The following is a 14,948-nucleotide window of genomic DNA, read 5'->3' as shown; positions in this document are numbered from 1 at the left end:
CCAGTCCCCCGCCCCATTTACGAAGTCAAAATGACCTTTAAATGCCCATTGATATCTTCAAAGACAAAACAGGAGAAACTCAAATTTTGCTGCACAAACATTTGACATTGATTTGAAGAAMWTGTGGGGGTCAGYTTCAGTCRGCCTACTCTAACCATAGCACCACATGAACTTATCATTTTAATATCACGGCAAGAATTTCTTGTTCAGCTTAAGCAGAAGTTGGTTCTCAAAGTTTTTAGAGTCCAGCCTGGCTCTTTTGGGTGAGAAAATTTGTCCTGCTATACTGAAGAGTCTTTCGCAGGCTGCTGAGGCGGGCAAAGGTGTGTTTACTTTTAAAGACAAATTAAACACTGCCGGAACTGACTTGAGAATATCCATGGTATCACTTRTGCTGGCCAAATATGCATCTAGCTGTCTGGTAGTCTCTTGAATGTTGCTCTTAATGACTCTGAAGTAGTCCTCCTCATCTGATGAGCTTGAGTTGTYCCGAACGAGCTGCATTGGCTCTTGATCCAGRTTTGTCTTGATGTAGTCCAGTCCTATACAGAACAATCAAAATTAATACCACATAGGAAACATAATTCAKCAAAATTTTATAAATGATACATAAATGTCACCAATGTACTTTTAAAACCACRAAGTAGGTCTTAACAACTACATATATATGACCATAATGGGTAGCAMCTACAATTTTGTTCCTCRGTGRTATGAGAAACAAATAAGGGAGGTGAAGACTGGATATAATTTATTCAAATCACAAACTGCTATACACTCTGTAATGTATWAAATTTTTGATTTATATGTCATATTTTCTGATGACCAGGAACTGTTCTTTGAATTTGAGAACAATAGAGGATTTTATTTTTATTWTTTTTAAATGACCATTTAGGAACAATTTATATGATTTACCCATTTTCAGCATGTCATCATTGGTTGTCCAGGATGTTCGGAACTTTGGAAGAAGAATCGCTGCTGCAATGAGTTCAGGGTCAGCAAGCACGGGTCCAAAGCTCTGCTGTATCCCTCCTTGAAGTGCATCGATCAGTGGCTGGCAGAACTTAGCGGAGATTCGTAGGCGGTCAAGTTTCACACTCAGAAGGCTTATGGTGGGCACCAGCCATCCCATATGGACGTCTGCTTCTGCCTGCATTATATTGAGGGCCTTGGCGAATGGTCTCATGGTTGCAACATATTCAGTCAGGAAAGCAAGCTCAGCAGGATTTAACCTGTTAAACAAAACAATTATACAATTTAATGTAGATTTATATTACATGTTAGTATTAACTATTTCATAAGTTATATATACTAATAACATGATATACTAATAACATGTCTTTTTACAATTCACTAGCAATTGTGCCTGATTAAAAAGAAACAAAAAACATTTGCATAAATCTTAAAAAGTTATATTGCCATCAGACTGTTTCTGTAATTTGACTTTATTCCCAACTAGTTTGTGTAGGGTAAGTTTTCAGCAGTACTGGTATCAGTAATGCTTATTTCAGACTCACTGACAAAAAAGTGCTATTAAGTGTCACTTACAAGGGAACTTTAAGTAAAATGCAAACTGCTCTGATGGCCCCTTCTCCATTGTCTTTGATGATCCTCAGTATACGTTCCACCGCCAGAAACGGGGAGTTCCACCTGGTGTCATTGAGGCAGATGAGTTGGAGCTTACACTCTCTTTCAATTACCTCAGCAGCTATTGTAGATTGAGCACTCTTGTTCCACAGACCCCCACACTTGGCAAATGATGCACGTGAAAGCTTTTTGTAAGTCTCATTTGAGTTTGCTTTGGTGGCATCCACTGYTGAGATCAGATTAAGCACATGACAGGCACAGCGATGATGCTTTGGTAGCTGATATTCTGAACTATCATCTTCTTCATCCAAGAGAGATCCAATCTCAACAGCCTCTACCTCCTACTTCCACTACTTGGTGCCCTTCAGCTAAACTTCCTACACTAGATGTGTCCAGACTGTTGTTTTCAGCAGGGCCATAAACCCTAAAGGCCTTAACAAAATTGGAGCCATTGTCAGTGGTGGTTCTCACAATTTTCTCCCGGATGTTGAACTCAGTATGAATATCGTTGAGACCAGCCAATGCGTCAAATGTGTGGGGACCTTTAAGTCGCCTGCAAGCAAGAGCTACCGATGATCTCTCAAGACTTTCAGGATCTATCCAGTGAGCAGTCACTCCAACAAAGCTTTGCCGGTGTGAAGTCCAGGAATCCGTTGTTGTAGCAATGTATTGATATTTTGCATTGCTTTTCTTACATTTGCCTTCATTTCTGCGGTATTTCTTTCAATCATGGTTCGAACTGTTGAACGAGATATCACAGTAGAATTAGGCTGAAGCTGCAGCACCAGGCTTCTAAATCCTGCCTGTTCTACTATTCCAAAAGGGTGCAAACCCTGGACAATGAAGTTTATCACTGCATGGTCAACACTCTTCTGAGAAACTTTACTGCTTTCCTCAAGTTTTCTCTGCTTGCTGGTTGAAGCACCTTTATTGGAGTCAGATCCTTTCCTTTTGATGACCACTGCAGTCATTGCAAGGTATTGCTGGAGATGACTGCCATGCTTTCTCTGAAAATAAACATATGCTCTTTATAAATCTTAATCCTAATTTATACAAATTAGATAAGAATAATAAAAAACATCAACTGTTAACACACAACACCATCAAACACAAAATCCTGAAAGGATGGGCTCTTTAAAGCAGTGATCTCAAACTGATCCCTCTGAATGTGCTAAGTTCTTTGTGTTTTGTTGCCATGATACTAACACACACGTGAGTAGCTCTACACAGCAGCAGCTGGTCTCCTTCACTGCCCCACATTTGTAAACCCAGCGAGCGTCTTAACACTCGTGCTGCATTTACAGGCGCCTTGAAAAAGCAGGTTACGACATGTTAACAACGGCTTAAACAGTTTCAACTCCTGAAAATAGTGACAAAAAGCACAGATATGGGAAGTGCGGAAGCCTCTACTGTATCAAATTGATATAGCAACAACGGAGAGTTGGCCATTCTAAGGTAAAAACAATAAACGCCTTCCAGGCCAGGGGGGTATGGCTGACTCTGTGGGTGGGAATGTCCGCCAATGTCGCCGGACTTGCGACAATTGAGTCTCATTGGAAACCATATTCCAATTTATTGAATATGACTGTAACTGTTACATGGAGATTATTTTAATGGCGCTAACATTTATTCAATAACCAGGACCTGAAGGAGTTTAGCGTTAACTTAAATGTAACATTCATGGCAGGAGACGTGATCACGACCGCAGTAATCACTGTTACTTGCAAGTTCATGCTAGCTTATAACAATATACAGTAATCATATTTATTTACTGCAGTCGAGTTCAACAAAAAGCTTGCTAAGATTACATAAGACTTCACTAACATAAATTTATTTAACATCAGATAGCGTTTAACAACTTACCTCGATACGTTTTTTCAAATTTGATGGTGAATTTTTGAAAGCTAGAATTTCATGCTTTCGGGGAAGGCAAAGGCGGCATTGGAATCTCCAGGAATCATTTTTTGACCCGGTTATTTCAAAAGAAATCTTTTAAATAAGGCCGTGAGTGGGGCAGGTCTTCTGGAGGATGACTATCCTTGGACTCCATTCTGGGAGTTAATGATTCCGCAGGTCCTGCGTACTGCGTTGCTCTTCTTGAGGGAGGGCCTAATGGTTATTTCCCGCTTTGGATTCGTTTAGTGGACTGATTCCGTTCTCGCCATTGGATACTTTCAAACTAACGAACAAATCAAAAAACCGAAATGCGTCTTGGATGTAACGAGTAACGAAACGCTGTATAGRAATGTAGTGAAGTAGAAAGTACAGATATTTACTGTAAAATGTAGTGGAGTAAAAGTAGAAAGTACCCATTATTAAATCTACTTAAGTAAAGTACAGATGCACGAAAATTGTAAATGAAGTACTTGTACTTCGTTACTTCCCACCACTGCGCGCATGTCAGTCCAACATTGTAGCGTTTACCTCGCAGTGACCCATATTCTGCACTGGAGCCCAGTCAGGATTGAGCTAATCCATTTCATACGTCGGTTTGCCTTTAAGAGGACATATCAGAACACACATCACTATTAATACTGTAAATTTAATAACACTTGTAAAATAGTTTACCTCACAATAATGTAATAACCCCGATGTACAGCATGTGGTCACAAAGTAGATGGCATTATGTAGAAAGAACATTTTGTGGAAAGTCATCAGCCAGGAAGTTAAATCTTGGGTGCCACGGGTCCTCCAAATGGACAATGACTTGAAGCATTCTGCCAAACTGCTTACAAAGTCAATGTTTTGGAGTGACCATCACAAAGTCCTGATCAAAGTCCTGAAGCTTGTGGAAGGATATTCAAAATTTTGACCACATGACATGGGTCCAAAATGTTTGACCCACGTCATGTTTGATATATCAGACATGTTCGACATGTTTGAAATCAAAATGTTTGACTTCGCTACTTTTTTTTATGAAGTTTTCATTTTTTTCATTTAATTTTTTATGAAGTGTTTTAAACTTATGCCTTTTATTATCTTCTTTGTTTAAAATAATAAAAATTGCCTTAACATTTTTTTTCCTCACACGTTATACAAGTATTTATCAATCAGAAACAAAATTAGGTAACCCTAATTGACCTAAAACAGAAAAGTTTATTATTTCGCATCATAGAGCGGAAAAGAAAGTGTCTTTTTATATAGTGTATGTAAACGCCTGGTTTCAACTGTGTATGCAGGAGTTGAGTCCTAAGCAATCTAAATAGACTGCTTAGCATTATAACTCTCATAGGAGTTGGAATAAGATACAGCTCATCAAAACAACCTCTTCTCTTATTTGAAATTGGTTTTTATTTAACTGTGAAAGTTTCTTTATCATTAAGCTTTTTTCATCCTGCTTTTCTTTGTATATTCTCCAAGGTATTTATCTTTTCCAACCACGTTGCCAGAATTGTACAACTTAACCTGGTTACTGTTGGTTCCAATGTTCGTCACGTAGTTGACATTTGGGAGTGAACTCTCCCACTGATATCTTTAGATGTAGAATGCAGTGTGTGTGTGAATGTGTGTGTGTGAGAATGAGTGGGAGTACACCTGCAGGCTCTCTGTGCATCTACCTCTGTGTGACTCCAAAGTCAACAGTAAAATTAAAAGGCTTTGCACTTGGTACCATTAAAGATAACAATAAAAGAACTCAGTCCTTATTATTTCTTATTGGTATCCCTGGGAAGCTGACATTTTGTGGTAGTCACAGAGATCAACATGGGAGCAAAAAAGTGGAGAGCCATCAAGCTACATACAACATTTAAAATGAAAATAGCATTTTAAAACGCTGTTTTAAAATAAACTTTAGAATTTAAAATAAATGTTTTTTCCTTCTTCAAAATATTTATTTTTCCTTATTTTGTTTCCACTTAAGAATTATAAGTGGAAACAGCACCTCAGACCTAACTTCTGAGATGGACACATCTGTAGATGTATTTCCACGTAACACCTCTCACTGACTGCTTCTGTGTGTCCAAACTGACCATTTTTTCTAATTTCCTCTTCTACTATTACTCAATTTGTATTATTTGCTGTTATTTCAACTATTTGTCAATTTATTTTCTCTACATGGAAGTTACAACTGATCTGCTCATGCCTTCCTAGAGAGGGGTGTTGACTGAGACAATGCTATCTATGAAATCTGTTTTATTCCCCACATTCCACTTTTTCCATTTTCATTTTTCAGAAGTCCATTGTTCTATTTTAACCATATTTGCTAACCCAAAAAATAACTATGCACGTAATTATGTTGTGAAAAAAAAAAGATTGAACAGATCAACAACTGGAGTCTACAGTTATTCTGGATAAAAAAACCTGGGTTGCTGTGGTTCAACAAAACATTAGTTTTATAGGGTGTTAAAAAGTGCCTCCACCTCATTCTTGGAGAACTCAAACCTTAAGTGAAAAACTAATACCTGTTTTTAATGTAAAAGAAAATCTCTTTTAAAAATGCCTTGAATGTTGAATTTAAAAAAAAAAAAGCACGTTAAAAAAACCTGTAAAAGGTAGTCAGGACCTTTGTTCATTTGTTTTTCTTCAATCTCCACCAAACCAGGCAACAGCAGGTACAGGAGCTGCAGTGGCAAAAACCCACTATTTACTCTATATCCTTCCTTTCTCATCAATGAGTGAATTCTGTGAAATTGAGTGTTTTATTGCGGATTGCATTTTGTTTAATCTGCAATTCCGTTTTCTGCATTTCAGAAATCATAGGGTCCTGGTTAATGGTGCCAACAACTAAGCATTCTTTGTCTCCTATGTTTTACTTTCCATTAACATAGAAAGTACTCCGACATCGGTTCATCTATTATCTTTTTGTGTATCTTCTCTATCTTCCCAAATCTCCAGTCGGTTGATGCAGACGGTTACTTGTCATGAGCCAGGTTCTGCTGGAGGTTTTTTCCTGTTAAGCAGGAGTTTTTCCTCTCCACTATTGCTACATGCATACTCGGTATGATGGGATGCTGTAAAATAAACAAAGTGACTGTCTACTGTCGCTATGTGCTCATTCAGGACTAGTGAATGCTGCAAGTTAATGATCTGATGCCATCTTCTTTTAATAGATAAAATGTTTTAAAACTAATTTAAATGATTAACTGAGCTTAATGCACTGTTTTATAGCTACAATTAATTGGAATGTGTGTGTGTGTGATTGAATCAAAATTATTTTTTTGTAAAGTATCACAAGTTGACATTTAATTGTATAAGTAAACTGAATTGAACTGAACAGAAAAGTAAAAAAAAAGGCTCAGGTCAACAAAGAGGGTTGTTGACCTCCAAAAGTCTAGTTCTTATTTGGGTGCAATTTCCTGATGTCTCAAAGTGTCATTTTTATCTGTTCAAACAATTATATGAAAATGTAAGCAGCGTGGGAATAGGGCTGGACGTTCTGAGGAAAATCGAATATCTCAATATATTTTTGCTGTATCACAATACACGATATACTGTACATCATGATATTTTTAAATGAGCTCCAATGTTATTTTAAACTATCGACCTCGTGCAGCATGATATCACCCATGCAAGTTCCTGCCCCCATTTCCCTGCTGGACTTAAATGTAAGCTCAGTATATGGAAAAAGGGGATGCATGCTTTGCTAAGAATTGTCTACACTATGACTGCAAGGTCAGAAAAAAGTTTTAAGGAAAAATAGCAAGGGAGAGGGAAGTAGGTTAATTCCTTGCTTGACTTTTACAAACTTAACATATAGATGTGCTGTGGACTAAGGTGTGTTTTGGTTCAGCTTAAAAATAAAAAATGGCAACCTACACACAAACTGAGAGATCAGTGAAGCATTAGTTAGCCAAGCTAACTCCAAGCTAACTCAACAACCGCTGAGTTAGCTTGGCTAATAGCAGCGGTGGCTAATATACCACAGAGATCACTTATTAATAATCGCAAAACATCAAGCCTAAAAACATAAAACTGTACCAAACTGAATGTTCTGTTATTTTTTGTGGTAATGTTTGACTGTTTTTGGTGCTGAATCTTGATGCATAAAGTGTGTTGTCAGTTGCTATGGCAATGAGTCTGGATGTAGCTTAAACCCCACAAAGAGCGAGAAAAAAAAGAATCAGTGGTTTTGAGTTATTTTTCCCATTGCATAGCACCAAATGAATCATACCTACATCTCTAGGTTTCACTTTAATGGAATACTTCTGCCGCCACAGTGCAGCTGTGAATGGCATGTAAAAGAATAGTCATATTAGGTGGTGAAATGCATTTGTGGTACAACTTTTTGTAGCAATAGTTTCATAACATGTTTCACAAATTACCTCATTTTGTTCGACATCCTCCATCCTCCTTCAAAAGAAACAGAAAAAGAGATTACCACATGGGCTGACACTGATGTTAGTCATTGTTTGATAAATTGGTATTGGTCCCACTGATAAAACTGTGCTAACCATTTATTTTTATCTGGTTGCCATTTGTGTTTTGTAGGGGAGAGGGCCAGTCATCTTTTAAATGGATTCTAATTGTTCAGTCATTCTAAACCCAATCATGGTACAACACAGAACAATCAGCCTGATTATTATTGGTTATTACTTAGCAAGCAGTGTTATAGTGTGTTGTTTAAGTTAGAGTCCAGCTTGTACCCAGCTCAGATCCAAAGCAGTCGCCCAGGCAGTTAATGGTGGTTCTCAAAGTAATACTTTATGATCCCAGTTATCAAACTTTTCTCTTTCCTTTTAAAGAGATATTGTACATGTAGAAGGTTTAAAATGTATGACTGAACCTGATGAACAAATGATTAATGATGTTCTGATGGTTGCAAATAGCCTGTCTTTCTCAATATTAGCTAACTCAAAATTTTATTTGAAAGTCTAAGCTTTGTATTTGTTGTGGTAATTACTTGGGATGTAAGGTGTATTAAAGTGGATATTGTAGTTTTGAGGTGATCTCAAGGTGCTCCTGCCCTGCCTGTTGGGGATTTTATTCCAATAATGCCTTGGCCTTTTTCATATACCAGCTGAAAAATTGAGAAGGTGAAGCTGAATAGAAATATGGCAGAGGACACTCATATTTCATCTCCTGTTCTGATGGGGAGTTATTGCACAGGTGATGCTTTAGAATTAGACTTGCCTGTAGGATGTCACCTGGCCAGAATCTATCTGAAAGAACTAGTTTGCTTATCTGTCCCTGCGGGATTCTCACCTAATCAGATAACTCCAAGTGGATAATTCATGAGACTTCATAAAGAAGGGAAAAAAATGCCCTGTGAACAGGGGAGGCCACATTACTTATCTCCATGCCACCACAACACGCCTCAGCTTTAAAAATATAGGAAGAGGGCCACATGGATCATGGCAGAAAACATTTGTAGTTGTAAGGAGGTCTGTCTCAGTATCACATTTCTCAATTCTTTTCAATACTGGCACCAATTAATCACAAATTGCGTAAACAGTTTTAAAGCTACTACTTTTATGGTTATAAAAGTCGGGTTAAGTGAACATGGTAGAAAGGGAGTGGAGGGCCACTAGGCCAATCTGAATTAATTCATGCTCAGTAAGTATGCACCAATTTCCTTAATTTTGGGAGATTGGTTGATACATGTATGTGAAGCCCATCTTACCTACATCAGCAAAGGTCTAAAAGTCAACCACTGCCCTATTCTGCTCTGTACTGATAGAGATTTGACTGACAGACCCAACCACCTGGTCACGTCTGCACGTTTGCAGTTAACATTAGTCACCCCCCTGTTGCCAACTCAGCGACTTTGCTATATTTTGCGACATTTCAGACCAAAAATATTGGTATTGGCCAAAATTGGGATTGTTTTCATTACATTTACTCAAACTCAATCTTTTAAATAATCAGCATTTTTATTGATCAAAAATAATTAGGATTATTTATATATATATATATATATATATATATATAATAAGACAGTTTAAGTCCAAATAAAAACTAGGATGTGTATCCATATCTAGAATTTTCATATTTAGAATTTTCTGTTGTGCAGATTTAAAAGACTAAAAAACTGTTTTGAAAGTAACCTAAAGAAACATTTCCAGGTATAAACTATACACATTAACTGTCCTTTAAGTAGAATGAACAAAAAGTTTCAGTAACACTTTATTTGAAGGGGTGTGCATAAGACTGACATGACACTGTCAAAAACATGACATAACATCTGTCATGAACATAAAGCCTATATGAATGTTTATGACAGTTGTCATGATGTGTCAGTCGGTAAATAATGACACTTTTAATGCAAAGTTGCTCTAAAAGTTGCATTAAAAGTCCATTAAAAGTGCCAACATTGAATAATTTTGTAAATAATGACACTTTTAATGCAAAGTTGGCACTTTTAATGGACTTTTAATGCAACTTTTAGAGCAACTTTGCATTAAAAGTGTCATTATTTACCAAATGACACTTTATGACAACTGTCATAAACATTCATAAAGACTTCTTTATGTTCATGAGAGGTGTTATGTCATGGTTATTACAGTGTCATGTCAGTCTTATGCACACCCCTTCAAATAAAGTGTTACCAGAGTTTCTTTGCTGAGTATTTAGATTAATGCTGTGGCTCTGTGCAGGATTTGTTGTTGTTTTTCTGTGAGTCTCTAAGTGCCAGGTGGCCATGTTTGTGAGGCTAACCAGCGGAGCAAATTCTGCATCAGATGGATGGTAATCACCAGGTGTTCAGCCTTGGCAGAAGCACTCTGTTGGTTGTTGGTCACCATTGGATGTGTTTACATGTTTTGATGCGTGTGGCTACAGAGTGTAACGCCCCTTCTATCTCTATTTTCCCTCAGCTGTTTGAACTGTTGGGACCAGAGGGCCTAGAGATGATATCCACCCTTCTGCAGAGCAGAACAACTATAGTTGACTCCTTTCTCTCCCCAAATGAAAAGACAGGATATCTACCAGGTGAGACAACATGGCAGTTTTGGGATCTGATCTGTTCTTATGGTTTACAAGAACTTTTTCTCCTATACTGATGCACATGTGGTACTGACACATTTTCTGTCATTTCAGTCATCTTGAGTGAATTTCATTTTTACTTCGAAGCCTGCCTTGTATGGCATTAAATCCACCTACTGCCATCCTAGATATTTATTTTAAGTAGGATAGAGATGATGTTCTATGACCAAATGTGACTGGTTAGACTATAAGTTCAATTTTCATACTCTTCTGTTTTTGCACAATATAGCATGTGTAAGTAATTATTTGTTTTTTATAACAATTAGAGCTGGGCTTGGAGATCTCTTTAAAGTTCACAAAACATTTGGAAAGGGTGTTGCCTTATTTTTTGTTTGTTTTTAAAAAAAAAAAAACTTTTTAAAGTAGTTTCAGTGGAAATTTGGCACAGGCCAGTTGCACTAATTCTCCAAGCTAACTGAATTTTCCCACTAAGGGACAATAAAGGCTATTTCTATTCCGTTCTATTGTGCAACAGGGGTCTAGTTATGTCTGTGAATGACTGTAATTGATTGATTATGGCGTTTAATAATATGCCCTAATATTATAGAATATAGACTAGTATTTTAGACAAAAATGACTAAACTAGGGCACCACTTGAAAATACCCTAATAATAATAGCATAATAGAAATTCATTCTCAGTTACTGAATATAAATTCAGCAACTGAGAATTAATTTATATTATGAATACCTGCCTGATAAGGATTCAGTTTTAAAATAATAGATGAAGTCTAGCACTGACATTATCTGAATGGCATGTATTCCATACATGTGTATGGAATAAATACAGACAACAAGGTTTGGAGGGGATTGAAACTGTAAATAACAGCCTTTTATGTATTTCAGTATAATAAAAAAGCACAGCAGAGCAAAGTTCAAAGTAGCATTAAGTTCCAACTAGCAGGTTACCAATCATTATGCTTCCTCTCTATGCTCTACTTTTGCACTTATGATTAGGCATAGAAAGAGCCATCTGCCACAGGACATTCAGTACCAACCACCAACACGAACCTGTTTCCTAGACAGATTAATCTAGGTTTATAAATGACTCACTGATTACGGTGCAGATTGTATTATCCATCTTAAAAATAACAAACCAGCCAGTGAATCTTAAAACACAATCTAATCCTTGTTACATTTAGAGCCAACCAAAGGCATAAATGAACTAAACAGCTGCCTAAAGCACCCAGGCCTTCAAAGGACCAATATAAATGCTAACATTTTAACACAGCACAGATGTAGAATTTTAACATTTGTTTATTGAGAATGACAATGCTGTTAATTTTTATTTAATTGTTTTAGCATGGAGAAAAGATTTTGAAGCTGGTATTTTTACTTTGTAAAAGTGCAAAGAACAATCTTTATTAGGGATGCTCCGATCAGGTTTTTTGCTGTCGATTCCAATACCGATCACCCATGAGGCCAATCTGTCGATCGCCTGGATTGACTGTTTATTTTTCGCGTTAATTATAAATTATACTATGTGATCTGGCAAAATTAAAAAATTGTAATAAACTCACCTAATTAACATAAACATGCAACATACTTGCAGGCACAATACAGGAGCTACTCAGTCAAAAGAACAACTGTTAAATGTAGCAACCAGTTACACAACATTTAACAGTAAGGTTCTCTGTACCCCAAATTGTACACGAGTCAAATAAGTCTCCATACATCCCCACCTAGTGGTGATTCCACTTCTTGCCTGGAGGAACTCGCTGACGGTTCTCTTTCATCGGCCATTAAGATCGAGCTGCAGATAGCAGCTCGATCTTGTACCCAAAGAAATGAGTGCCATTTCTCTGGGTTGAAATGGCACTCATTTTCAAAACCGAACTCCAATCAGCTCTTATTGAAACCTTGCCGAGTATAAAGGCAGAGCTCCTGGCAGTTAAGTCGGAATTAACTAGCAACATTACAACTGTTCAGCTGGATGTGCGCGCCTTGAAGGACACCGTAGGCGAGTTGAGGACATCATGCTCTACATTCACCGACAATATCACTACCCTACAGGCTAAGGTGGAACAGCTGTCTGCGGATTTGAAAAGATTAGACAATAAATGTGATGACCTGGAGGCCAGATCTTGCTGCAACAATTTGCGGCTGATAGGCATTTCAGAGGATTTTTCCACCTCAACTACAGCCATTTTCACTTTGCTTAAGGAAGCTTTTCAGTTGGAAAAGGAGCCCTTAGTGGACCGTGCCGATCCTACTCTCCAACCGAAGCCAAAACCTGGACAGCGATCTCGTCCTATAGTTGTTCGCCTGCATCATCATTCGGACTGTGTGGACACAGTCGAGCTAGGACCCAGCAGCGGATCATGATTGGAGACACACGCTTTTCTGTTTTTCCTGATCACACGGCGAGGACAACATAGTGTTTTTACAGGAAACCCATATGCGCACCAAAGATCAGGTCAGGCTAAAATGTCCTTGGGTTTCTGATGTATTTCATTCAGATTTCAACTCAAAAGCCAGGGGGTGTGCTATTTTAGTTGGTAAATCAATTCAGTTTTCAGCTTCTAAAATTATATCAGATAAAAATGGCAGATACTTAATTGTCACTGGTACTTTATTTTATGTCCCAATTCTGTTAGTGAATATATATGCCCCCAATTTTGATGACCCAAACTTTATGAATAAGCTATTTGAATGTCTTCCCTCTTTAGATAACAATCTCCTTATAGTAGGCGGTGATATAAATTGTGTCATCGATCCAAATTTAGATTGGTCTGACTCGTGCAGATTGGTACCTTCATTAATGTCTAGATTACTCTCAGATTTCATGTCAAAAAATGGTTGCATTGATCCTTGGATATTTTACAATCCCCAAACCAAGAAATGTTCTTTCTTTTCCCACTTGCATCAGTCTTTCTCTCGTATTGATTACTTTTTTGTCGACACTAAGCTAATTCCTGATGTTCTTGCAGTTAATTATCACCCCATTGTCATTTCTGATCATGCCCCTCCTTCGTTAGATATTAAGTTTGCTTTTCAACATCGATATGTCACACCTTGGAGATTCAACCCTTTACTTCTTTCAGATGAAAGGTTCAACACATTTATTGCAGCTCAAATTGATGATTATTGCACTAAATCAGAATGAGAGCAATCCAATTTTATATTTTTTACTTAGGGAATCACTAAAACCATTCTTACGAGGACAAATTATCTCATATTCCGCCCATTTGAATACGACGTGTAAAGCAAAACTGCTAGAACTTAGTGCTAATATTACTAATCTGGATCAACAAATTATTTCCCCCTCATCAAGTTTACTTAAACAACGGGTTGATTTACAGACTGAATTTGATCTTATCACCAATAATGATGCAGAGCAACTTCTCTTACGATCATGCTCCACTTATTATGAACATGGTGATAAGGCTAGCCGACTTCTAGCTTATCAGCTTCATTGTCGGGCAGCTTCGCTTATGATCACACAGATAATGGACTTGTCAGGCACTTTGCATCAGGAACCCACTACTATTAATTAGAGATGTGCCGATCAGGTTTTTGTTTTTACCGATACCGATCACCCATGAGGGCCAATCACCGATACCGATCACCGATACCGTTCACATAATTTTTTTTGTTTTTTTTATCATAAACATTACCGGTTACATTATGTGGAAAAAGGAACTATGAATTCACCTTAATTTAGACTAAAACTTGTTTTTAATAACTTTTTCCAAGAAGAAAACTAAACAAAACAGGCATTGTGCAAATTATACTGCTATTGATAATACTATCTTTAACAGACTGATAACATATGAAGGCTCTGAAGAAGCTAAATAATGCAACGAGCCAAAATAAAACCTCTCAACATTTCCAAAAAAAATTCAAGTATAAAACTTAACATTCAAAGGCAAATACATGATCCATTAAACAATCCTGAGTTTCTGAATAAAAACTTTCTCATAGCTCGGCGGCTAGCTGATTACTGCTAGTTCTGAGTGGCTCTTTCTGACTGAGCGGAGTAATTATGCAGAACTAGGAGGAGGCCAAGGAGATTGATTTTTTTTTTGTTGAGATTATCTGTCTCATGTTAGGACAGCGAAAGTTTTAATACGTATGTAATATGTATTTTTTTTAAGTTAGATGCTGCAGCTTTAAACAGAGGTTCGGTGTGAGAGTCACTACCAGGTGGAGCAGAAGCGGCGCTCCGTCTGTCAAATATTACTACCTGTAGCGCGTAACAGCGATTCAACAACGAGAACAGAACCACATCGCAGCTCGAAGACTTAAATAATTTTGCAGGTTATTTGTTTAGCTTTCTGACCATCATGCTAATTCGGGTGAGTGTTTGTAGCTGTGCGCTGYTTTACCTGCTATTTGATCCTCCATATGTCTTTTTTACTGCAGTGAGCCTCGATGTAGCCAAACTCCGTCAAGTATGGCATTGTTCTTATGTCGTATTAGCTTCGTTGTGTTGATGCATTTTGAC

The 14,948-nt window shown here is 37.5% G+C and overlaps 1 protein-coding gene across 3 annotated transcripts in view; it reads left to right on the top strand.

The window, feature by feature from the left end:
- The window catches only part of ascc3 (activating signal cointegrator 1 complex subunit 3), a 368,707-nt gene that overhangs the window by 35,515 nt on the left and 318,244 nt on the right, over positions 1-14,948 (top strand). For all 3 annotated transcript variants that reach the window (XM_008432855.1, XM_008432856.2, XM_008432857.2), the window contains one exon: positions 10,335-10,449. In XM_008432855.1, the coding sequence (XP_008431077.1) occupies positions 10,335-10,449 (115 nt within the window). The remainder of the gene's footprint in view (positions 1-10,334; positions 10,450-14,948) is intronic.

This window comes from Poecilia reticulata, linkage group LG16, assembly GCF_000633615.1.
Source record: "Poecilia reticulata strain Guanapo linkage group LG16, Guppy_female_1.0+MT, whole genome shotgun sequence".
In the NCBI taxonomy this organism is placed as follows: Eukaryota; Metazoa; Chordata; class Actinopteri; order Cyprinodontiformes; family Poeciliidae; genus Poecilia; species Poecilia reticulata.
This window is presented reverse-complemented; position numbering and strand designations above follow the sequence as displayed.